The 24,798-nt window shown below is 43.2% G+C and overlaps 1 protein-coding gene across 6 annotated transcripts in view; it reads right to left on the bottom strand.

Annotated features, from left to right (window-relative positions):
* The window catches only part of LOC119737919 (KN motif and ankyrin repeat domain-containing protein 1-like), a 108,457-nt gene that overhangs the window by 16,783 nt on the left and 66,876 nt on the right, over nt 1–24,798 (bottom strand). For all 6 annotated transcript variants that reach the window (XM_038212575.1, XM_038212573.1, XM_038212574.1 and 3 more), the window contains 4 exons: nt 18,490–18,618; nt 5,937–9,839; nt 5,107–5,319; nt 271–376 (listed from right to left, as the gene is read on the bottom strand). In XM_038212575.1, the coding sequence (XP_038068503.1) occupies nt 271–376; nt 5,107–5,319; nt 5,937–9,839; nt 18,490–18,565 (4,298 nt within the window). In that variant the 5' untranslated portion in view covers nt 18,566–18,618. The remainder of the gene's footprint in view (nt 1–270; nt 377–5,106; nt 5,320–5,936; nt 9,840–18,489; nt 18,619–24,798) is intronic.

Here is a 24,798-nt window from a genome sequence, read left to right as displayed (position 1 = left end):
GCTGAATTTGCAAGTTAAGAAATGCTTTTGTTACAGCCAACACAACAGAAATTACATGTAAAGCACACAAACAATGCAAATTCCACAATTTCAATTGTCAGAAAATTGAATAATTCTTGAATTATCCACTACAGCACAAGTTTGGGTGCTGGGTTACAGATGTACCGGTATATACATAACGTAAAGTTGCACAAAAAGGCCGACCAAGTGAGGGGTAATTTTTCAACGTGGAAAATTTAGTAAATCTTCATGCCAAGTACAGGTCCTCACCGATGTCTCAAAGTTGTGTCCTTCATCCCAGGTCTGCGCTGATCCTCCCTCTCCCGAATGGAAGCTTCCATCGCCATCGACCCCTCCCTAGACTGTGGACTAGCCCCTGAAATATAAACAGTGATTGGACCCAATGGTATCATCTCGGTCACCTCGGCAACAAACAGGCCCATAGAACATTTATTCAGGGCAGCCATCTTGAAGCAAAAAATATCCCCTTGTATAAAGTGTGCATGCACGCACGGTCGCTTTGTTAAATCTATGATTCATTCTTCAATTTTCAAACACGGCAACCCAGGAAGGGGGTTTTGTTTTGATCCGCGAAACAGGAAGACCATTAGTGTATGGTCAGTGACATCATCTATTAGCGAGAGCAGGACGCGAACGGAAATCCAAGAAAAGTCGTCGCTGACATTCAAGGGATTGGATTAGGCCGGTGTCACATGTGGTAACAATGTGGCCCGAGTGATAGGCTCCCATAATCAAGTTTGAGAACGGTCACTGAGCATGGCGAGGAAAACGTCATCTCATTTCAAATCGCTGTTAAGCAGGAGGTTTTCAAAGTGATTACCGTGCTAGTTGGTGAGTCAACGTTCTTGATCCCTAAAAAATTTGAAGGTACATGTAAACTGTACAAGCAACAAGACAGAGTGACGGCTCGGATAAATGTACATGTTCATACACAAACATTATTATTTGCTTATTGCAAATGATGTGTACACGCTTCTTTGACTTTTTAAGACAACACTAATGTAGCTGTGGTGAAAAACAGAAAAAGGAAAACACTAACTATATACTGGGTATCTTGTATCCTACACGGATAGGAAACAACACAATGCATTTTCCTGATATCTATCAATTTACTTTTTACCACTCAGATTTTAGGAAATTCCTCAAAATTTGGTCATCAGCAAATACAGTCTTGTTCCGTAGTTGTGGGGACTTACACTCGTCTGTACAAGGTATTTGTGGGGACCGAAATGCTATGGGGACAGCAGAAAGTCTCCGTAACTCGGTTCTCATTTGCCTAACAATAAAAAAAACTTCTCCATAATGCGGTGTAGGCCAGGACGTCTTTAAAACCCTGACTGTGTTTACGTACAGTCACATCAGGTTACGCATTATCTATCACGAAGGAAAGCACACAAACTGAGTAAAAGATATAACTCAAGATGACTGATTGGTCAGACAGGGATTGCGTCAGTGGCTCACCGCCAACAACACGCTTGTTTAACTGTCGCTTAGTCCTGCATCCTCCTGTACACAGTGAGTCATTCAGTCAAACATCTGGTCAGAGACACAAATATGGCTACAGATCCTTATCCTATCCGTTCATTCTTATAATCCCTTTCACCCTGTTTTGAAGATATAGTCCATCATTTGTAATTTGTGCATTTTGTTCGTTTGAAGCAACAAAAGTGTTCAAAATCTAATGAAGGATACTGAACAACTAACCTGATGAAGTTTCAGCTAAGCTTCAGCTGAATATTCCGACAAAAACAGCATTTTAGGATCTCAATTTCAAATCAAAAGTTACTGAATCATGTTTTGAATTGTTTTGAATTGCAGCTATAGGCCTACGCGACGTCGCGCACTGATCCGACGAATTATAGCAACCGGCGCGCGTGTGCGTTGTGCCAATGCTTGTGCGCGCTTCGCCGAATATCAAAACGAACTACTAATTTAAATTTTCCTACGGTGCGTCTTAAGACGCACCGTTGGAAAGGCCTTCTTTTGATGATTACTTCAAAATGACAGCTTCCCAGAAAGAACAATTTCACAGGGAGATTAGTTCCCTTACTATCTTTCAACCAAGTTTGTTTTTCAAGAATAATTACGCCAGTTACTTTTCCGATGGCTGCAAATGATGGACTGTAGCTTCAAAGGAGGGGGCCAGCATTTAGTAATGTTTACTGGGGTAGAACCCGAAAGAAAAATGAGACGAATTTTGCACTTCTGCAGGTCGATTTATCGTCTGAGGTACCGGTACAGTAATCCAGATATCATGTTCCCGTTGAAGTGGTGTGATTTAAATCCCGATGTTTGAACATTCAGCTTGAATTTCACTATTTGGTTTTGATTTTAGAAACCAGATATTCGAAATCGACCTAGAAAAAAAAAATGAAGCCTACCATTTTTTGTGTGTGACAAAGGCTAAAGAACTATCCCACAGCCGATTCCCACCACTATCCTGTTACCTCTTTTTCTCATGTTAATCCGGAGTTGTTGTGTATCACACATTCTCAATCAATAATTGTACACATTTATCACCGGAAGTTGAAACTTTTCTTTTCTAAATTGTGAACTAATTTTTCATAAGTGTAAGAAATAACCGAACAATAGAAAGAAAGTGGTTTAAATCTTTCTTCTAAAGTCTTAGGCCTACGTCTTTAAATATGAATATCAGCTTTGTGCACTGAAGTATCGAGTGTGCTGTGAAAGACAAGGCCCATAACAAAATAACATGGATGATAGTGTCAATTTTTTAAAACTCTGAAAATTTGATGTTAAAATATCTCAAAGGTAGCCTACATTTCTTTCTACGCTTAAAATGTCTCTCTCTAAGATTAAAAATGTGCGATTTCAGACACAAGTCTGAAATAAAATCTTGTGCCTTACAAAATGTTCTTCCAATGCACAGGGTCAAACTTCTGCAACAATAATGTGTCTTTTACATAAGGCCAAAACAAAAAAGTCTTCAGTTTCTGGTATGGAGCTTGCCCCAAAAGTGTTTGTTTGTTTTTTTACTTTTTTTTTCTTCAAATGTCGGCTGATGACTGCAAATGGTGCCCGACTAGATTTAGTGCAAAATGTATGGGAGCCCAGAGAGGCCACATAAAGCTTATACTCGATCGTAACCCCATCTTAAAACACATTAAAACTAAGCAGCAGCAGGATTCCAGTCAAACCAGTGAGTTTGGCAGTTTTGAGACATCATCTTACATTGAGAAAAACATTTTTAATTTTGTCGACGCCCATGGCTACAGCGACGCAAGCGCATACCAGAAACCGGAGACTTTTTTTTTGGGCCTAATCAAACCACTCAGAAGAAAGTTTGATGACCCAGGCTACATGGCCAGTCAACCAATGACCCCAACACATCATACTGATCCAAAGCCTTCCCCATGCCCCCTAACCCCACCCTTCCGTGATGCTTTCATCCAAGCCTCTCAAGCTGTTTTATGTGATTACTCAAACATCTAATCCCCTCAGCGTGAACAGACGAATTTGACCCTAGAGTTAGGGTGAACCTCCATGTTTAAAATTGACGGAACCCACAGAAATTCAGTGACCTTTCAGAACTTGATATTACATGTACCTTCAGGCGCGGATCCGGGGGAGGGGGGGGGGGTGTTCAAGCTCTGACTCAATTTTTTTCCTTTGAAATATATTAAAAATAATGTGAAACCCCCCCTCCCTGCTCTGACACCCAAAAAAATTATGACAATTAAACTGGTAATTATGTCCGCCTGTTGGACAGAGCCAGCTCGGGTATGGAGGTATTTGTACACATTTGTACACTACTCTGTAATATAGTGAACATCGCCCCATTGAAAGTATGGTACGAGTCCCCCCCCCCCCCCCAAATTGATTTTACGGAGGCCAAGTGTCCAGAGAAAAGAAACCTGTCTACATTTCAACATTGATTTGCTGATGAACCCCCCCCCCCCTGCAAAAAATCCTCGATCCGCCCCTGACCTTCTTGCAATTTCCTTCGATTTGACCAAGGTAAAGCAAGTATGAACAAGCATGAGTTTGCAATTTGGCATTTTGTTGTTATTCCTTTCTAATTTATAGAGTTACACAATGTTAAGACGGAGGAAAATCTACTCGGAAAGCCAGCAAGGCAAAGGGCTTAGAGTACATGCTTAAGAGCCTCCTGTACAGCCCTGTGTCTCAATCTAGAGGAAGACGACTTAATGTTTATGGGGGGAAACCCCTCCCTAGTCTAAATTCCTCATCTGTTCTAGACCTAGGTTGCTCTATTAACGCCAAGTTAATATTCTAAGAACTAGTTGACTATTTGCTTGATGTGTATGAAGAAAACTAAATTCACAAAAAAAATGTCTTTTTTATCTAAAAACCATAGTATTGCGTGAGGAGCATGATTTTACGGACCTATGATATGTTTGTTATTTATTTAAAACTGTTTTCCTGTAGGCAAACCAAGTTTCATGGACAAATTTAAACTCATATTGAGCAATCCAATTAACAATTAGAGTCACTAATAAAAATGCTGATGAAAATTCTCAGGGAGAACTAACGGGCAAAATTTGTATGCCATACTTGTTAAGAGAATGAGATTTTAGGAGAAATCATTTAGCTGAGACACACAGTAAATGTGCATCCTCAGAATTGTTTTAGACAAATCTGATAAACGGACATGATGCAAGGGCGGATCCACAGCAAAAATTTGGGGGGGGGGGCCAAACAAAAAAACTTTGGTCCCCCAAAAAGTAGGTCCCAAAAATGACGGCGTGGGGTTCGGGGCCCACTTCGGTGCCTCAAAAATAATTTGGATTCTAGATGCTCTGTGGTGCAATCTGAGGCTATTTCTGACCACTTTAACCAAATCTTTTGGAGGAAAAGATGGAGGTGTACGCAGTGCCTGCCTTTATTGCGACACCACTTTAAAAAAAAATTGGTTTCGTTTTTTGGGGGGCGGGGCCCTTGACATGATGTAACAAGACAGCATGCGCAGTATAGGGAAGAATTATAATTGTTGAGAGCCCTTACTCTTTCAACTAACAACAACAAACAAGCAAACACAAACAAGAAAACACATCCAAACAAACAGGACAAACAAACAGATTGGCAAAAGTACTCCCATCTTACCTGCCAGTATTGCGTGCAAATTAGCAAAGCCCGCAGTCATGAAATCTTCATCGTCCTCAAAGTCCAGCCCGTGGGTGGGTCTTTGCATCTCTGTCCTTAGCCTGGTGGTCGTACGAGTCGACTGGACGGTCTTTGTGGAGGTGACTTGGTGCGAGATGTCGGAGGGATAAAAGGTCTGCTCCGTGGAGGTTGCCATGGAAGAGGTCGTGTGACCTGGCCAAAGAAATTTGTAATGGTAACATGCTGTTTTAAAGTAAAGCACCTTACTTTAATACAAAAATTGGATAAAATTAGGGTACTGGTGAAATCATGACAAATTTATAAAACTTAATGTAATACAAAGTGCTAGGTTGTTTATGTTATTACATTATACACTTAGAAAAAACCATATTGCAAGGAGAAATGGACGTCACAAGAACAATTTAGATCTTATTGTGAGAAAAATCTCCACATTTTTAGTTTTGGCATTTTGATTTGAAAAGCTTACCCCATTACAAACAAGATACATAAAGTGTATTAACAAAAAACATACCTGAGATACCGGGTAGTTACCCCTAATTTGGTACATGTTACTGCTGAACAAAGGGCCTCCAAAGGGTGTCTTAAGGTGAAATTTTAAACATTCCAAAAAGCTCACATCCAAGCTTGAAGAAAAAGAAACTTTTTTTCTCAGGCTTCTAACCACAATACAAAACCAAAATTTCAATCTTTTGAGTACTAAAACCTTTTCACACTAAAGTTGTAATCATTTTTGGAGGGTAAGAATTGGGCCCAACTTCCTCTCACTTGTATTCAAATGAATGTTTCAATAAAAAGCAAAACCAACTGACCTTCCTGCCCGTGCCATTCTCCAGCTTTCCCTCCTCCGTAACCGATCTTAGACAGATTGTTGTTTCCTGCCTCTAGAGGACCGATCAGTGACGACTTCTCCACATCCACATATTCCCTTTGTACCAAGGACTCCGAAACTTCTTCAGATGACGAGGTTGATTCATGGTAAGGTGAGCGCACCTGTGAAAGGAACACTGGGTGAGGTTCTTCGGAACTAGATGCAAGGATAGCTTGGATTTCCGTCGAATGACGCTGTTGTCGCTGGGCTAGGGTTCCCGTGGCAGCTGAATGCGTTACAGGAAGCTCAATGGGTACAAATCCAGCACTGTCGACTTGCACCCCTTGCGTCTTGGTGTATTGGCTAATGTCCGAGTTTCCGACGCCTACAGATGACACGGTCATATTGTCGCAGTGCTCACAGACACGGTCTGTTATCGTGCAGTCGCCAACCCCTTCCGTGATTTGACTGGTAACCACTCCATCCCCGACTGCATGACTGCGAGTCTCGGGACCGACTATCTCCGTGGCGACAGTTTTCATGATCGGCCGGTCGCAGATGTTGCACATGGGCTCGCGGATGTCATGATCGCCCACCGCCTTGTCGCTATTGGCCGATTGATCAGCGAAAGTGTTGTGTCCCACACCAACAGTTCTGGTCATCACACTGTAATTTGTGCCAATCGTTCTTGTCAACGAAGTAGCATCAGTCGGGCCAACGGCAACACTGCACGTGACCAGATTGGTGCAGCGGTCACAGATCGTATCGTAGACAGAGCAGTTGCCGACACCAACTGAAACAGACATATCGTCGTCCAAGTCAATACTGGTAGACACAGAGCTAACCTTTGGCCTGGTGACCTTTTCGATGAGATCGGCCTCTACCCCTGCATCAGCGACCGTGGGAGGCGTTGGTGTGTTACATCCAACGCTGGTCAGTTCCTGCAGGTCAGTGTTCATTCCCATGTCCAGTCCAAGATGGTCAGTGTTCATTCCCATGTCCAGTCCAAGATGGTCAGTGTTCATTCCCATGTCCAGTCCAAGATGGTCAGTGTTCATTCCCATGTCCAGTCCAAGATGGTCAGTGTTCATTCCCATGTCCAGTCCAAGATGGTCAGTGTTCATTCCCATGTCCAGTCCAAGATGGTCAGTGATCATTCCAAATTCACTGGTGAATACTGATGACTCGTACATGGTCCCATCGTCAACAAACTTCAGCATTGCCATTTCTGTACCACACTCTGCTGTTTCTGCCGTTATCGACACTGAAAGCGCTTTATCAGCAGTCTCTGGTTTCAATGTTGCCATTGCTGGCATCGCTGCCATGAGGTTACTGTCCACAGTCTGAACTACAATCTGTTCTGTGACAATCTCAGTTGAAGGTACCACGGATTCCACTAGAAGGTCCACAGCATCCACGGACTTGTCAGAAGTTTCCACGATGCAGTCCACACCTCTGCTCAACATGTCCGGACCGTCTGTGTTTGTTGCACCATCGCTAACCTCAGTGGAAAGTGTAGCCGTGAAACTTTCTGTTGTGACTGGTATGCAGTTGACTCCTCTGTGCGATTGAGCAACTCTTTCTGTGTTAGTTGATTCATCGCTGACTTGACTAGAGTCCATGGATGTGTAGCTATCGAGGATCTCCGCAATGCAATCAACGCCTTGACTTGTCACCTCAGTTTTCTCTGTATTTGTTGTGCAGTCGCTTAAAGCAACACTCTCAGTCGATGTGAAGTGGTCCACAGTTTGTACTTGAACCCGTAGGTCCACACCCACGCACTGCTCCTTCAATTGTGGGGATGATGTCGAAGTGCTAGAATCCTGCACCATGATGTGCGTCCCCGTTCCAAAGTCCACACATTCCACTCCCTCTGTATTTGTGGACTGAGAGCACACTGGCAAGAACACAGGGTGGGTCCCCGAATCCCTTGTAATTTTTCTAGAGGCAAACTCGACGACAGTTGTGTTGCAACCGATACTCTGAACTGGTTTCTTGAGCACCATGGGGCCAGTGTTTGTAGCCGAAATCCGCTTTTGGATGATGTCCGTGTTGCAACCGCGATCTCTGCACGACGAGACCACGGGGTCCATGGAGGTAGACTGGTCCTTACTGATTGCATTGTCAGTGTTAGTTGTGCGCTCCAAAAACACTGCCTTATCCGTAACAACTCCTTGATTTGTAACGTTTCTCTCAGTCGATACTCCCTGCTCCACTTGTGTCACGTAAATGGTGCTTGTCTGCTGGCTTCTAGTCTGAGGCAGCACCATTGTTGATTTTTCACGGGACTCCATCAACTCGGTGTTGACTCCAATACTCCGGATTCTTGGTTTTGGTGATACGGGCGGAGGAGAAAAACTCAAATCCGGGAGGCTGTTGACTCGAGGTGACATCATTGCACGTTTGTACTTTTCCTGAGCGGCGGCTTTTCCTTGCATATTGTTGTAACTGTCATAGTCTCTAAGTGGAGGTGGTGAGGAGTGAAGCTGGGCAACACTGCTGACGTTAATAACATTAGTCTCTGACATAACTCTGTCATGCAGCGGCTGGCCATTCCAACCATTTGCTTGGTGTGATGCGTCAGGCTGATCAGAGCTATCATCAGCAGTCACGTTTATACCGACCGATTTTGTCTCTGATTTCACCAAATTTGTGTCGATCCCGACAGATCTTGTATCAACTGGGTATCTTTGGACAGGATTCACAATTGCTTTCTTGGCACTGGGGTCTGACTTAGTTTTGCCAATTCTCTGCAAGGCACTGACTGCTGAAATATGAGGTTGACTGGTAACAAGATCCTCGCTCTGAAAGTCCTCCAGATTTCCAATTTCCGTCTCGGACCCGTTTAAAGTAATCTTATTCCATTCAACGATCCCATCACCCACTCCAATCTCCCTTGAGTCTGGCTTTTTGTTCTTGGCTTTTAGCTGCAGCATCAGGAGTCGCTTCTCTTCTTTCAGGACCGAGATCTTGACTTGGAGGACAGGAATGGCCTTGACCTGGTCCTCCAGCTGCTTCAACCGGACAAGAGCTGCTGCCATCTGCTGTCGGACACCAGCAAGTGCCGAGGCGCTGATTGAAGATGGCGTTGATCGACCGGAAGCCTGAGAGCCTTCCAGACTTTGGAAAAAGCCCTGTCCCAGCTGCGGGGAAGGCATTGCCCCCTGCCCATAGCTGTTTGGATTCCCAACAGAAGATTGGGAGAAGTTTATTGAGGAAGTGGAGGACAAGGAGCTGTTAGATCCACTTTGAGAGGACATCCTGAGGAGGTTGGTGGCCAGGAGGTGATGCGGGATGCCCAGGTAGTTGTCGCGATTCATGTCTTCGTCATCCAGTGGGTGCCCCACGGGATGGCTGCGTCTCCTGTCTGCCACTGGTGGGATGTTGGAACAAGAGGACACACTCTCAGTTTCCACATCACTCAGGCTCACATCCAGCGGAAAAGCTGGAAGACTCTGGGTGTCCATGGGCACGTAATCCCTGCCATCTGGGCCCTCCGGAAAGTCCAACCCTTCGCTCATGTACCGCCGACGAATCAAGTTTGCGAACTGGCTGTACGTGGCCACAAATGCGGCATTTTCCTTCTCCAGGATTTTATCGGCCTCAAGCTTGTCGCGTTGGCGCTTCCACTTCTTATGTTGAGTGACAGAAACTGATCTCGGTGGGACTATCGGCGGCGGGGGTTTAATACTCTTGACAGCCTCGTGTCTGGGTCGCGGCCTCTTGACCTTCTTGATTTTCTTCAGGTTGGCTCCTGAGGAGATGTCCTGACAGAAGTCAAGGAAGTCTAGATCTATGTGGTAGCCATACGGGCAGCAGCTGCAACGTTTTGTCGTGGAATCCTCAACCAGGTTGTTGTTGCTTGCATTGCGGTTTTCAGTCTTGTAAGAGCTTTTCAGTTGACCTGCAGCAAACAAAGGGATATGAAAAAAAAATTTTAGCCAATATTCTTAATTGTAAACTTCCTCTATGCAAAAAAAGTATCCCGGTAAAATTCTACACAGTGGATTTATTGTTACAAGAACCTACACTCGTACCGTAAATGCACTCATCTTCATCAAAACTGATAACTGAAGGGTAAAGAATTTGTGGATAATTTGAGGTTGGGTGTGTGTCGCTCAGGAAATATCCAACTTTTGGGATCAATTAACAACCCTGATGACCAAGTGCGACTATCTGTATCGCAAGGAAGGAACCTGTTTCTAGCCCGGAACCGGCTTAAGCGTGGACCGTCTGCTGTCTGTTATACATGTACATGTACTTCTGGAGGCTTCAATTAAAGGTCCATTTCAGGTACAACTGTTGACAAAAGACGTCACTCATCATTGCTATTGTGATCATTGAGTGAATCCACATGTATAAACCAGGGTCAGAATGCAGTACATAAGGTGGATGTATGTGATCTGATACACCGTGCCCTCTGGAGACGTGCACACAATAGGGAACAAAAGATTGTATACGTCTCCACAGGGCAATTTCTATAGATGAATATGTCTCCACAAGGTTTTCACGAAATATGGATTTTACTCAAAAACTGGGAATTTCCAAGGTGGGTTGATCTGTCGCAAATGGAAGAGTTTTAGAAAAGGGATATTAAATCTGAATTTCAGCCAAGGAAATTAATTCTGGTTAAAATAAGAGCATTTTGAAATTTCACTTTCAAACTCGAAAACTTTACTACACGAGAACAAAGAAATGTCTCCACAAGGATACAAATTTCAGTATATGTGGATGGTGTTGTTTATACACACATACAGTGACAGTGCACACCTCGAACTTTGAGAAATTTTATCCAGATTTCTGGACATTTTTGCTACAAAGTCAGCATCCTCAAAACTCAAACATTGTGCAGTTGTGGCACCATTCTTGTACTTAAAATGAAATTGGGACAAAAAGTCCTGTGTACATTGTAGAGTAACATTGCCTGGGTTTAGACCCAACTTTCTGATTCCTTCAAATTACATTTAATTGCAAGACCTGCAACCGATTTCACGAAGTGTAGGGTCGAGTTGTTACTCGTCGCAACTTGCAACGCAGCGTGTGAACCATTTCGCAAAACTTACGATGTGCTGAACGTGTCGTAAGCTTCTTAACAAATAACTTTGCAGGTGTTAGAGTTTGGAGGATTGAGGAGGGTTATAGAGGTAATGCTGATACAGAAGTCATGATGAATTGACCTAAACGGCCTACAACTTAATTTCCAACGGCAGCCGTAAGCAAGGTTCAATCAATAAAACTTTCACAATCTTTACAAGCAACACCGCAATTTGTGATTGATGCTGAATAACCACACACTTGACTTAAGGTCACAGAAAAGTAGCCGCAGGTATGGCATCCATTTTTCCAGAGCCGCGAAAAAAGTTGGTAAAGTGTGAATGGCAACCACTAATCCACAAATCTTTTGACAATCGCATTGACAGCATATTTTCAACACCCACTGCCCTGGGTGGGTGATAGCCACAAAGGGGCAGCAGAAAAACCGCCTAGCGGTGAGAAATAGCCTGAAGGTTGCATGCCGAGGGTAATTCATTACAAAGGCCATCAGAAAATGATGAAAAGATTCGTAAAACAGTTTTGGCTTAAAAAGGCCGAATTTTAATAATGGGATTGGCTAACACTTGGAAAAAAATATGCCACTGTTAAAAACGCTCTTAAAAAGTCAAGTTTGGTAATAAATAAGTTGGAATATACATGTGTACATGTGTTATAACAAGGTTGTGATCTGCCTTATTTGAAACTCAGTCTTTCTTTTACAAATTGACTTTACTCCAAAATCTGAAGAGAAAATTATTCACCAATAATGTATGCACCTTTGTAGAAAATGGATACAAATTCTCTTTGAAACAACTTAGTAACTTTGTTATTCTAACAGAGAATTCTTTGATTGTTAGGAAACTCAAAATGTACTACATGTACAAATGTACGTGTAATTATGATGTCGCAACTTATTTTATCCTAAATCAACAACTTTCTGTTCTTTTGAGTAATAAACTCGCACACACACATGCATGTTTGTTTTACATACCTAGTGTGGACATTCCTTTGTTTTCGTGTAGTTAAGAAAAACCAGTGAACAAAAAAATCATTTTTGTCAAACTATGAAAACTCTTTCAACCCAATTTTTTTCCTATGATTCCCTTTAGAGTTTCTCTTCATTTTGCCACGGATAAACCTAACCGAAAACTGCCTCTAAACCTGTTTTGCAGAGAGGGGGAAACCTTGTGTGGACGTGGGCAAGTCAACACAACGTCGCTGCTACCTGGTTTACGTGGACATCTTTTGTTCGGAAGTCCACACAGTGAATGTAATGCTTGTCCACGCACAAGTTTGTGCAATGATAGTCTTATTCTTGCTGAATTTGCAGTAGTTTCTTACGGAAAGCGAATTACAATTGCAGGTGCCTGTTTCGTGGGATTTTCTCTATAATTGTGCCCATTGGCACCGTCCTGGCCAGTGAATGTAAGCTTCTTTAAGGAACTTAAAAACCTAGTCCACTTGTGAAAAAACAGCAGCCCTGAAGTAATCAATTACAATGGAAGAACTAACGGGCATAAACCTCCCATGGTCGGCTAAGGCCCATGCTTTGCATTCAAACTGTTGCTTGTTATGCCATAGAATCTTCTCAGAGCTCTAACATTCACTCTTAAATGAGAGAATGGATAATTCCTTCCTCCGCGGTGAGAGTGTATGCCTCGAGTAGTTACTTCATGATGTGAGCTAGAGCCTTCAGTAGTTGCTTCATGATTGTGTCCGAAAGCTAAGGAATGCGCATCACAATGGTGAAGTGTTTGGGCACATCTTTGATTCTCAATAGGTGTGCAAACCTCAGGTCTGCATGTTGAATGCCGAAAACAGGTGATGGTTAAGAATTTGCAAGCATGAGGAAACTATGGGCTCCGTGCACAAGTACCCCTTCAATGGCCAGAAAAGGAGAGTTGGGGGAGACCTAGACTGGTTCCCGGTCCATCCACTGTGTATTTCGAATGACCCAAAGCCATTGGGGGCGGGGACTAGTCTGGGAGACCATCACAAGATAAATTGAAACGTACGCGCGCCGACGACGCCTGATGCTCACGTGCAATGACGCTATGGCTTAGCTTTGTGCACATTCAGAATAAAAAAAATAAGCTGTGTGTATTTCACGCACGAACTAGTACAGAACGCACACGCCGTGTCCCGTCCAAGGGACTCTCAAAAGTAGTAAAACACGCCCTCTTTTGTTGGCGCATGGAGCCCATACATGTAGTAGCCAATCCCTACCAGTAAGCCTCCCCACTTTATCTAAGACATCAATTCCGAATTCTCCAAAACTGTCTACTATACACATGCAGGAAAACAGCGGCTCATTTTTGTACTTAAAGGGAATGTACAACATTTGCTTTTGCTGCAATTTTCAGAAATAAATGGATTTGGAGGATTAGCATGTTATACAAATATTGTTAAAATGACTTTTTTCATGTTTTGGGCTTGTAGATGTTGGAAAAACCAAGAAAACCAATCATGTTCTTGCAGTCTTGTTCCCTAACCCCACTTAAGATGAAACAAAGCAATTTATAGACTTTGGGGAATTGTAAGGTCAGAGAATCAGTCTAGCAGACTAGTACCCCTTCACATGTGTGTAATCAATTGCAAAGAAAATGCGGAATAACTAATTATGAAAATTCAGAGCAGTTTTTGAAAAAAAGCCAGTTTTCTCCAACGCTGGTCGGCCGACCAGCGTTGGAAAAATAAAATTTTTCTTGAAAATGTCAGCACACCAGGAGCCACGATTTTACAGGATGCTTTAGACTGTCATTCCCTAACAATCCAGTAAGGTATTTTGTGATAATTTGATAATTTCGTTTTGTGATGTTTGCAAATGTTGTATCTTCCCTTTAAACTTTCAAAGGCTGTACAGTATTATCTTGCAAAATACTCCTGAAATTAAATAAATATTTAAAGACATACATGTAGTTAAGATTGGATCATCTCACTTTCATTCAGTTTGCATGTCAAAACAGACCTACTGGTACAATGTACATATGAAATCATTTTGCACATTCCTTTCTCAGAAGTTAATTTTACGACAAGTAATCTGCGAGCACTTCCTACACTACGATGTCACTTACCATGAATATGGAAGCACATGCATTATGCGTGGTTCAGATTTTGGCAGGATATTTGCTGTAATGAACGAATATGTGCCTTTTCCAGCCGGCCACCAAGTCAAAATCAACAGAAGAATGATCAACACAACCAGCAATGTGCATCCTTCAAAAGTAACCAAAATCAGTGCAGACAGTGTACATGGTACACCTTGTCTGTCTACCAGCAAAATACCGCAAAAAATAACTCACCGAGATTATGCCATCACAATGCAGCGCCATACATCTACTGTGTATCAGTACCATAAAAATCCAAATACTTGTAGCAATTCCCAATCCACAAGATACACACAGTGTAATCCTCTGTGATCCTGGGGCCCCTCACGCTCCCTATATCGGCACAACAAACTTTCTCTCCACGCTGGCATGCATGCTTCGAGTGCTTACGACAGTGAAACCTTTCATTTTTTTTCCTGTCTCTGCCAACCACTCCTTCAATAGTGGCTTTTCTATTGTGCTTGCACGCACGAGCGATCACGAGGGGGCAAGCCCTTTTCACCGGAGCCTCAGAGAATGGGCCCACGCACTGTGTCAGTGCGTAATAGGAGTCACTTGATACATAAAAAAGTGCACCCCCTGTTTACATTCCAGTGAGAATAACTTTGGAAACCGGTTGTGAAAACAGATATGGTTCCCCTCATTAAAAAAAAAAAAAAAAAAACGATCAGAAGTTTCTTAATGGGAATTTTATATGTCGGGGCAAGGTTAGATATTCTGAACAAACAGATCAAATGATAAGCCAATTTCGAACCGAGTCAAAGGTTGCATGATCACATCATGAAATACACCTTCAGGGGTTTAGATACATGTACATGTAGTTTAAGTACAATGTATGTAATTCAAGACATGACCAGGTCAGGAGACATACGTGTACATATGTACAAAAGCACACAATGTTTTAACCTTGGAGATCTAGATAAATAAACCGAAAGCAAATAACTCTTTTGCTTACGATGTACAGGTACAGTACATGTAACAATCCTGACATCCTAACTTGACAGTCATCTTACTTATAAATGTACAACATAAAACTTCCATGGGGAATTCATACACATACTTCTTGGAATAACTGCATGGTTTCCATTTTATAGGGAATGCCCCATCAAAGGCTCGTTCCGAAGACTTCAAACTTATTTCTTAGTTTTAACTGAACATAACATAGTATGAATATCCAGATATCCATTCTCTACAGAAGTACCGGTAAATGTTCTGTATGTGAAACAATGTCAGCCCCTTTATTACATGCTGGAAGGTTGCTACATCTGCATAAATTTGCAGAGTTAATTTGAAGCATGGACAAGCAAACCTTGACCTGGTTGGTGGTCTTGTCATAAGTGTTGGGCTGCTCACTGGACTGCAACAGTGCAAAACACCACAACAAATGCCAAAAAGTACTACAGTTGTCTGTGCATCTCAGTGATTACTCAACTGATAACTAGCATGTCCATTTTACCAACAGTACATTGCACTTAAAACTGGACACTTTATTAAATGTGGAGAGTGTGGCCTAGTGGTTAGGGCTTCTGACTCATGATCAGAGGGTCAGGGGTTCAAATCCAGCTGCTGGCCATGTGTTGTGTCCTTGGGCAAGCCACTTCATCCCCACTTGCCTCTCTCCACCCAGGAGTATAAATGGGTACTCGCATTAGCTGGGGAGTAACCTGCGATGGACTGGCATCCCATCCAGGGGGAGTAGAAATATTCTCAGTCGTTTCGTGCTACTGAAACCGGAGATAAACGCCAGCCTGATGGGCCACATTGGCTCGTGACTGACTTTACTCTACTTTGTTAAAATGTACCAGTACATGTATGAGTCTGAATGAAGATGCCGTGAGACTTGATTTTACATTACACTTTTACATAATTGAAATGTCGTCAATGAAAGTGAAACTGAACTTGGGAATTCAAGTGACAGCTTCTCAGAAGAAAGAAATGTGCACATTGCAGAAACCTGAATTCTTCCTAAAAGAGTACTGTAGGCACGTATGGAACGTGCATGTGTCAAAGAAACATTGTCAAATATCTGTTCCCAAAAAGAAACATGCTGACTAGTCGATCCATAAATATTGACACTACAGTGACAGCTCTGTTTTTTTTTACAAACAGAAACAGACAAGTCTATAACAAAACACAGTTCTTTTGCCTTTTTTCGCATCAGTGGTCAATGCAAACCAATGCCAGTCAACTGTAAACAAGTATTTCTTTTTTCCTTTTTGTGTCTTGACTCAGTGATTTTCAAAGCGATACATTTTTATTTTGCATGCGCATAATGCAAGTCCGCATTCCACGAAACTAGGGCTTGTTTTTTTTCAAAAGTCTCATACAAAATGGAAAAATCCTGCCTTTTAGTACACGATATATCAAACACAAAAGGTGACAGTTCACTCTGTGTACGCACAGGGTTCCGACAACTGAGGGCACACTCACTGTATATTGTTACGATTCTACGAAACCCCAGGTTATAAACTTAGGATGGGGGACAAAGGCATTCCCCCCGCCCCAAAAGTTTAATTCTAGATGCTTCCTTGAGCATTCTGATGCACCTTTTCAAGGAATTTACGGCTTAAAGGGAATATACAACATTTGCAAACATCAACAAATAAAACTACCAAGTTTTTACGAAATACCTTACTAGGATGTTGGTTAATGACAGTCTAAAGCATCCTGTAAAATTATGGCACCTGGCGTGAAGTCATTTTCAAGAAAATGGTATTTTTGTATAAATTTCCAACGGTGGTCGGCCGACCACCGTTGGAAAAACCTAACTATATTTTAACTACTGCTCCAAGTTTACCATTTTTTCAGTCAAAATTTTGTTTGCTATTGGTTACATGTTCATGAACGGGTGAAAGCCAGCTAGACTGGTTCCCTTACCTTACAATTTTCCGGCATCTATAAATTGATACATTTCATCTTTAGTGGAGTCAGGGAACCAGACTACTTGAACATTTTCTTTTTTCTTGGCTTTTCCAGCATTTTCGAACACAAAACTTCAAAAATGTCAGTGTAACAATATTTGATCTATTATACAAACCCCTCAAATAGTTCATTTTTGAAAATTGCACCAAAAGCCAATGATGTACATTCCCTTTAACTCCATTTTGTCGTTGCCCATGAGGGAGGGGAAAGGGGGATGGGGGTGGGGAAAGGGGGATGGGGGCGGGGAAAGGGGGATGGGGAAAGGGGGATGGGGAAAGGGGGATGGGGGCGGGGATTAAAAACCCATATGTCATCTGTGCATTGTGTAGATCTGTCCCTACACGCAGTCATGAGAGTAGATTATTAAAGGGTAATGTACATACCGGTATTTTTAGGACATACATGTAGGGTAAAAATCACAGAGCATTTCATATCTCAACATGTACAATTCTGTCAATGTCGTCAACATCAAGAATCAGGATATCAGATTTAACCCAAAAAATGACATGTACATGTACATGTACATGTACATTAATTCAGTAATTCTCAGCAATTAACAAAACAATTTCATACTTACACGTACCCGGTACATGTACTTTTTTTTTACGACCGCTAATAACAAATGTAAATACATGTAGCACTGCACTTTATTTATTCCACAATGCAGCAGTTTCAGTGACTGGAACTCATTTCTATGGTTAAATGCTGCCCTCTGTTGTTGTATGGTAAACTGACTAGGCCCAAAATACACAGTGGCAGTGGATGGAAGACTCTGTAAAACCCAACACGAGTTCCAAAATTCCAAACTTTTTCATAAAATGCAATATCAAGAAAAGAATTCACTTCCGCTGTTCAACATAAGTTTGGTGTCTATTTTTCTGGTGCCAAAGTTACAAAACCCTGCAAAGTATTAACTGAAAAGACTTTATTTTAACTGGGTAGCCCCATTCAGTGGAATCCACTGGTCTCCCATGGGGCCCATTAAAGAGAAGACCGTGTGAAGAAATTAGTTTAAGATGTGGGAGGAAAACCCCAGAAGAATATTCTGAGGAAAACCCAGGGAATCAGGCAGGGACTGAAAACCTGATCCACATATTGGCCCAGGCGGGATTCGAACCCGGGTCACAGCGGTGGAAGGCAAGGAAAGTACCGCTATGCCAACCTGACTCCCCAAACTCGAGAACACAAACACACAACCAAAGATTGAAACTTTTAATTGACCCTAAATCCTCCAAAAGATCTTTCATATTCCACCAGAGAAATTCGGTAAGATTTTTTTCAAAATTCAGAAATAAATATGTAGAGCTTTAAGCAACTGTAATTTCACAAGGGCTTTGAAAGTTCAAATACAATGTATGTGTCATACTGAGTTTCCACAAAGTGGTGAATTTTGGAGGATTAGGATTATTGATAAAAAAAAATATAAGGACGTCAACAGGACAGCTATAAAGAAAGATCGCTAACGAAGAAAAATTAATGAAGAGTACTTGCCTTCTTGTCTTGGAAGATCTGTCTCAACTCCGGGGCTCCCGTCTGCGATGCCTCTGCCTGAAGCACCTTCCGCCATCTTGACTGAGTTTACGTTCTCCGATGCTTTCGCATTGATGTCATTTGCACAATCTGAAGACAATAAGAAAAAACGATTTTGCAAATTTTACAAAATGCCTCAAGTAAATTATTTTCTGTTAATTGAAGAATTGGCTCATACGGATGAGAAGACCTCAAGACAACAGTGCTGGCTTCCAACTGGCACTTCCAGACCAATGACATTTAAAGGCCATCACGGCGTGCAATGCGCCCAATTGGGCTACAAAACATGTTTGAAATGAAATTATATTAATTGGAAAGAGCCTTTAAAAGTAGGATATAGGCCTAAATGTAATAGGGGCAAATTTCCCTTAGTTGTTTTATAGGAGTAGTTCCCCCTGCATACATGTAGTTGTATTTGCTAGAATGGCCCACCCTAGATTGACCCCTGTACATTTAAGAGTGTTCCCCCCCCCTCAGATTATGTAACACTTAGGAATGTCCCCATCCTAGTGTACTCTGTGCCCCTGAAGATATAGACCCTCCATTCAGCAGACAGGCAGTGAAGAGGGAGCAAGCCAAAATTTCCCTAGCCCAACCTGCCTAGATGGGCCAGTCTGCTAGACCACTTTGGTGAGTTTTTCTAAGTTTATTTGGTTGTTTTTGTTAGAAAATCAGTGACATTGATATTTAAGTTGTTCTCTCTTACAATTAGTTTGTTAGTCTCACTTTTTATACTGCTGGTGATGACTTTGCTTTTAGACCATTGCTTTTAGACTACTCTCGACTACAAGCGTTTTCTTATCATTTTAGGATATGTTTTGTATTTTTCTTAGGATTATAATTGTATAAGTTCCTTTTCTATTCATAACATGTTGGAGAAGTGAGGTTTCATTTCCAAAGAGTTTTGGTGACTCCGTGAAATTAGTTCTTTTGATTTTACCCTGAAGAATTCATTGATGATTTAGTTTGGAACTTTGAACGTATCCTTGATTTTTTTCCTTGATAATCTTGTGATTTTATGCGCTATTTTAGAAGAGCGATGTTTTAATTTCTTTACCATTTCACCATGCAAGGTTAGGATTAATAGCCCAGTTTTATTTTAGGAGAACATGTGGTTTTCCTACAGCTTTGCCAGGGATAATGAATAGACTTGTTTCAGTCAAGTATCGTAAACTTAAGTTGATACATGGGCTTGATTGTATTTAGTTAGACAAATATATGGTGAAGTAGAGTAAGTCATTGATGTATGGAGAGACTAGACCAGTCTAATTGGAAGTTATGTCAACTTGCCTGAGGGAGATTTTGCCCTGGACACAGGATGTTTCATGTTACTCTTTGGCCAGTAGTGTGCTAATAGATTTTAGACTTAGACTGTAGTCCTTTCATTATTGCCAACTGCTGTGTGAGTTTGATTGTATTGTTTATGCAAGTACTTATGGTGTGTACTTTAACTGTGAAATGGCTAGTGGCTACTCTAACATCTTGCAGCCTGGGTGGCTGGACTTACCATTGTTTACAGTCTGACCTTGAGGATGGCCATGTGTAGCTTATTAGATATTCACAAGAAAGTTGGGTTGTTTAGCAGTGCCTGGTAGATAAGAGACACTTGCCATACTTCATGAAGGCCTGCTTGTGTTATTAGAATTTTGTTATCTTGTTTTTAACCAGTATTCTTTTTAGTGTAGCCCAACTTTGTTTGCTTTGTGTATTTTTTCCAATTCTTAAAAGTATATTCCTTTTGTATTTTTTGTGTTTAGATATCATGTGCTCTGTCTGAACGCACTCTAAGGCAATCCGCTATTGGCACTGTGTTGGGTTTTTTTTTGGGTTTTTTCGTCTTCTTTAGTTTTTTGGTTGGGTTTATTTACTTTTCATTTCCAATTACTTTTTGTTTCCAATTTGATTTTTTTTCCAAAGTTATTAATTTCTGGTTTTGTTTTCCCAAAAGGTTTTTTTTGTGAATGTAAAACTTGCAGTTAATCGTGGATTAAATTGTTTTTTTTTTAAAGTTCCATTCCAATTCAGTCTGTCTCTTTCTCTTTTTAAAATTTGTCCCAGTTTTCTATTAAATTTTTCGCGACTTATCAATTTGAACCAGGCCTTTACAGATAGTTTCTTTAGTGAACCGTTTTTCTCCGTTACATTTTTGGTGCCGGAACCCGGGATTGATTATTTTCTTTTGGAAATTAGCCATTTATTTATTCGTTAGCTGGGACATTTTTTTTTTTTCAAAATTCTCCGCCATCTTTTCCCCTAGACTTTTTTTTTAAACAAACCAACACAGTGTTCTTTAGTTGGAGAGCTTGAAAAGTGCAGGATGGCAGAGACCCCGCCATGTCCACGCAACCTGACCTTCCACGAGCTTGAGGGGAGTCCACTAAATCCATTTCGAGCACCCCTCCACCCCAACCCAGTACCAGGAGTGGGAGTTACCCCATCTCTATGTGATACAACAGTGATGAGCAGCAGCCAGCCGAGACCAGCAGGGCCCACCATCTACCCAAGCCCTCTCCATCTGGCAGAATTCGATCCCCTTGGCGCCCACACTCACGCCACAACACCACCAAAGGCCCGCATTCCCTGTACATATACCGCACATCAGCTGAGGGATGTACCAACGTTCAGTGGGTCGTACTCCAAGAAGCATGGGCTGAAAGTCGAGGACTGGGCTCGTGATATGAGGTATCTTCTAGAAGCTAAGGGTCCGCAACCAGAGAACGTAAAGTTCCACGAGGTCGTTAGACACACGAAAGCTGAGGCACGAGATGTCATCCTCAACCTGGAGAGCCGTGGGGAGGTTACGGCGGAGGAGGCGATCACAGAGCTTCTCGATGAGTTCGGGGAAGGCAATGCGGCCACAGCTCCCATCGCAGTATTCTTTGCTAGGAAGCAGAGACCAGAGGAGACCGCTGGGGAGTATGCAATCGCTCTGGAGGCTCTCCTAAGGCATGTGGAGGACGTGAAGAAGAGACAGGGAGGCCATGTATCTTTGGGCGAAAATAGAGATCTCCTTCTCACGACACAATTCATGACCGGGCTCCACGATAATTCAGTGCGACAGCGGCTGGCACCAATGCAACCTAGGGGCATGAGCTTCAAGGCACTACGAAAGGAACTACGAGTCGTTGCCGAGGAGTTCCGCCAGGCACGAGTGGCTAGGAGAAACTACGGGTCTTTCCAGCAGACAACCGAGGTTCCACATCCAAAGGCCCCTACCCAGCAGGAAGTCCCTGTGGTACCTGCAGTTCAGAGTGCTCAGCAGGGGACAACCAGCAGTAATGACCAGCTACAAGAGCTGACAGCGCTGGTGCAACGCCAGCTGTCAACAATGGACCACGTCATGGAGGGGCAGCGACGGATGGAACAGCGCATCCAGTACCTGGAAGGTGTTGCCACTCACGGGCATTTTGAAGGGAACATCCGGCAGGAGAATTTCACTAGCCACGTCCCCCCTTCCAATCCGGAGCTAAGATGTTACAACTGCGGAGAGATTGGCCACTTCGCCAGACAGTGTGCACGACCTGGACGTAGAGCAGAGATGCGCAGAGGGCAGAGAATGCAGCAGTTAAACTAGAGAAGCCTGCTGATACTGGGCATTCAGTGGGCAAATTGGAGGACAGCCCTAACCATTGTATAGACAACCGAGTCACGAGTGCAACACAATTAAGCCAGAAAAGTGAAAAAGAGGAGCATCTAGTGGGACCGGTGAGCACCATTGAAGTTGACGTGTCAGGAAAGAGCTGCACAGCACTGCTAGACACTGGTTCACAGGTAACCACCATTACTGACAAGTTTGTTTCCATGCATCCTGAGCTTCGGCGTCAAGTCCCGAGAGAAACGGACATCACCATACATGGAGCTGGAGGTCATGCTGTCCCTCATCAGGGTTACATTGTGCTGAACATACGGGTCCTTGGTGAGTTGTTGGAAAATGTCCCAACCCTCGTAGTTCCGATGACAAACTTCAGGCAGTCTACTCCTCTCCTGATTGGTACCAATGCCATTCTTGCAGTTCGAGGTAATTTGCACACCAAGTACAGACGGGGATTTATGTCCAAGGTTCGGAAGATGTCTAATCTGTGGTATTCGGCATTCCAGTACCTGAATGATGATGGCTTGGACTTGGCTAGACATGATGGAGAAATCGGCCAGTTGCGCTATGTCGGGAGAAACAACATGAGGGTCAGACCTGGAGAAGAGGTGGTCGTTTCTGCCCGAGCACCGAAATCAACTCAGAGACGGATGTTGACGGCACTCGTGGAGGACAGTGACAATAAGCCTTTAGCTGCAGGGAGAGCAGTGGTCCAAGTTCAAGAGGGAAGGACCCCAGTACGCCTGTGCAACTTATCCCAGCAGACCGTGACCTTAAGACGGAACTCAGTTGTTGCCAATTTGTCATATATTCAAGATGTTGGCCCTCCATCTACTACCGGTACCAATAACCACAGCGCAATTTCAGCAGAACAGACAGTGTTAGACGAACATCCAATTCCAGATGTTGGCCTAGACGATTCCCATCTGAAGCCCTCAGAGAGACTGGCTGTCGAAGCTCTACTACAGCAGAATGCAGATGTTTTCTCAAAGAATTCCTTTGACATAGGATCAACTCAGACAGTGGCACACGAAATCCCCTTAGTAGACCCGACACCCTTTCGTATGCCATACAGACGTATTCCCCAAGCAGAATTTCAGGAAGTTCGAGACCACATAGAAGATCTTCGGAAAGCTGACATCATCAAGCAAAGCCAAAGTCCTTTTGCGTCACCCATTGTTGTAGTCCGTAAGAAGGATGGCACCATTCGACTGTGTGTCGACTACCGGAGGCTTAATTCCAAAACAGTTCGAGACGCCTATCCACTCCCAAGGATAGAGGAGGCACTTGATGCGCTAGGCAAGGCCAAGTATTTTTCCTGTTTAGACTTGACTTCTGGGTATCTTCAAGTCAAGGTTGCAGACGGAGATCAGCCCAAGACAGCTTTTACATCACCAATGGGGTTATTCGAGTTTAACAGGATGCCGTTCGGCCTAGTCAACGCGCCGGCCACGTTCCAGAGATTGATGGCTACTGTCTTCAATGACCTGAACTTTGAGAGCGTCCTTTTGTACCTTGATGACATTATTGTATTCAGTTCCAGTATAGAAGAGCATGTCACCCGGCTGTCTCAAGTGTTCCATCGACTCCGTGAGCACAACTTGAAGTTGAAGCCTTCAAAGTGTCACTTTCTGAAGAAGAGTGTCCAGTACTTGGGCCACGTCGTGTCGGCTGAGGGAATTGCCACCAGTACACAGAAGGTTGAGGCGATAAGGAGCTGGCCAACACCCAAGTGCAAGAAAGACGTTCGTAGCTTTCTCGGCATAACCGGCTACTACCGTAAGTTCGTCAAGGACTATGCCAAAATTGCTCGCCCACTCTTCGCACTGATAGGAGGGAAAAGAGGTGCCAAGGACCCTGTTTTTGCATGGACAGCCGAGTGTGAGGATGCGTTCCAGACCCTGATCTCGAGGTTAACTTCAGCTCCTATCCTAGCTTACGCCGATTACACAAAACCGTTCGTTGTGCAAACTGATGCATCTGGCAGTGGCCTGGGAGCAGTACTTGCACAAGAACATGATGGGAAGGAGCGTGTGGTCGCATATGCCAGTCGGACCTTATCAGCTGCTGAAGCCAGGTATCCAGTTCACAAGTTAGAGTTCAGAGCACTTCACTGGGCCCTTACAGTCAAATTCAGAGAGTATGTCTATGGACACAAAGTCACAGCCATTACTGATAACAACCCGATGACTTACGTTCTGAAAAGTGCCAAGCTAGACGCCCACAGCCAACGCTGGATCAGTGAGCTCTCCATGGTCAATCTGGAGATCCTCTATCGCCCAGGGAAGAGTAACGGCAATGCGGATGCGCTCTCTAGAATTCCACAACAAGAAGTGGCCCGAATACTAGATGCAACAGCAAAGGGGGAGGTTGGGCAGGAAGCAGTCCCAGCATCAGTAGGAGTACAAATACAAATCCCTGTGATCCAACGGCCAGCAGTATCAACAGCATCAACAAGTCCAAGTGAAGCAGTTGGAAGGGAGGACCAGATGTACAAGTCAGCTGATGAGATGCCCCAGCCCAACAATGTCCACCCCGATGGTATCGGCACGAGTTGTATGCAGACGATGGAGAGTCTGGTGGATGCCCAGCAGGAGGATCCAGTAGTGAGTCGGGTAATTTATCTCAAATCAACTCGACATAGCAGGCTCAGCCAGAGAAAAGCAAGGCGGGAGGCA

The sequence above is a fragment of the Patiria miniata genome, unplaced genomic scaffold (assembly GCF_015706575.1).
Source record: "Patiria miniata isolate m_02_andy unplaced genomic scaffold, ASM1570657v1 HiC_scaffold_3, whole genome shotgun sequence".
NCBI lineage: Eukaryota > Metazoa > Echinodermata > Asteroidea > Valvatida > Asterinidae > Patiria > Patiria miniata.
The sequence above is the reverse complement of the archived record's forward strand: the minus strand, read 5'-3'. Positions and strand labels throughout refer to the sequence as shown.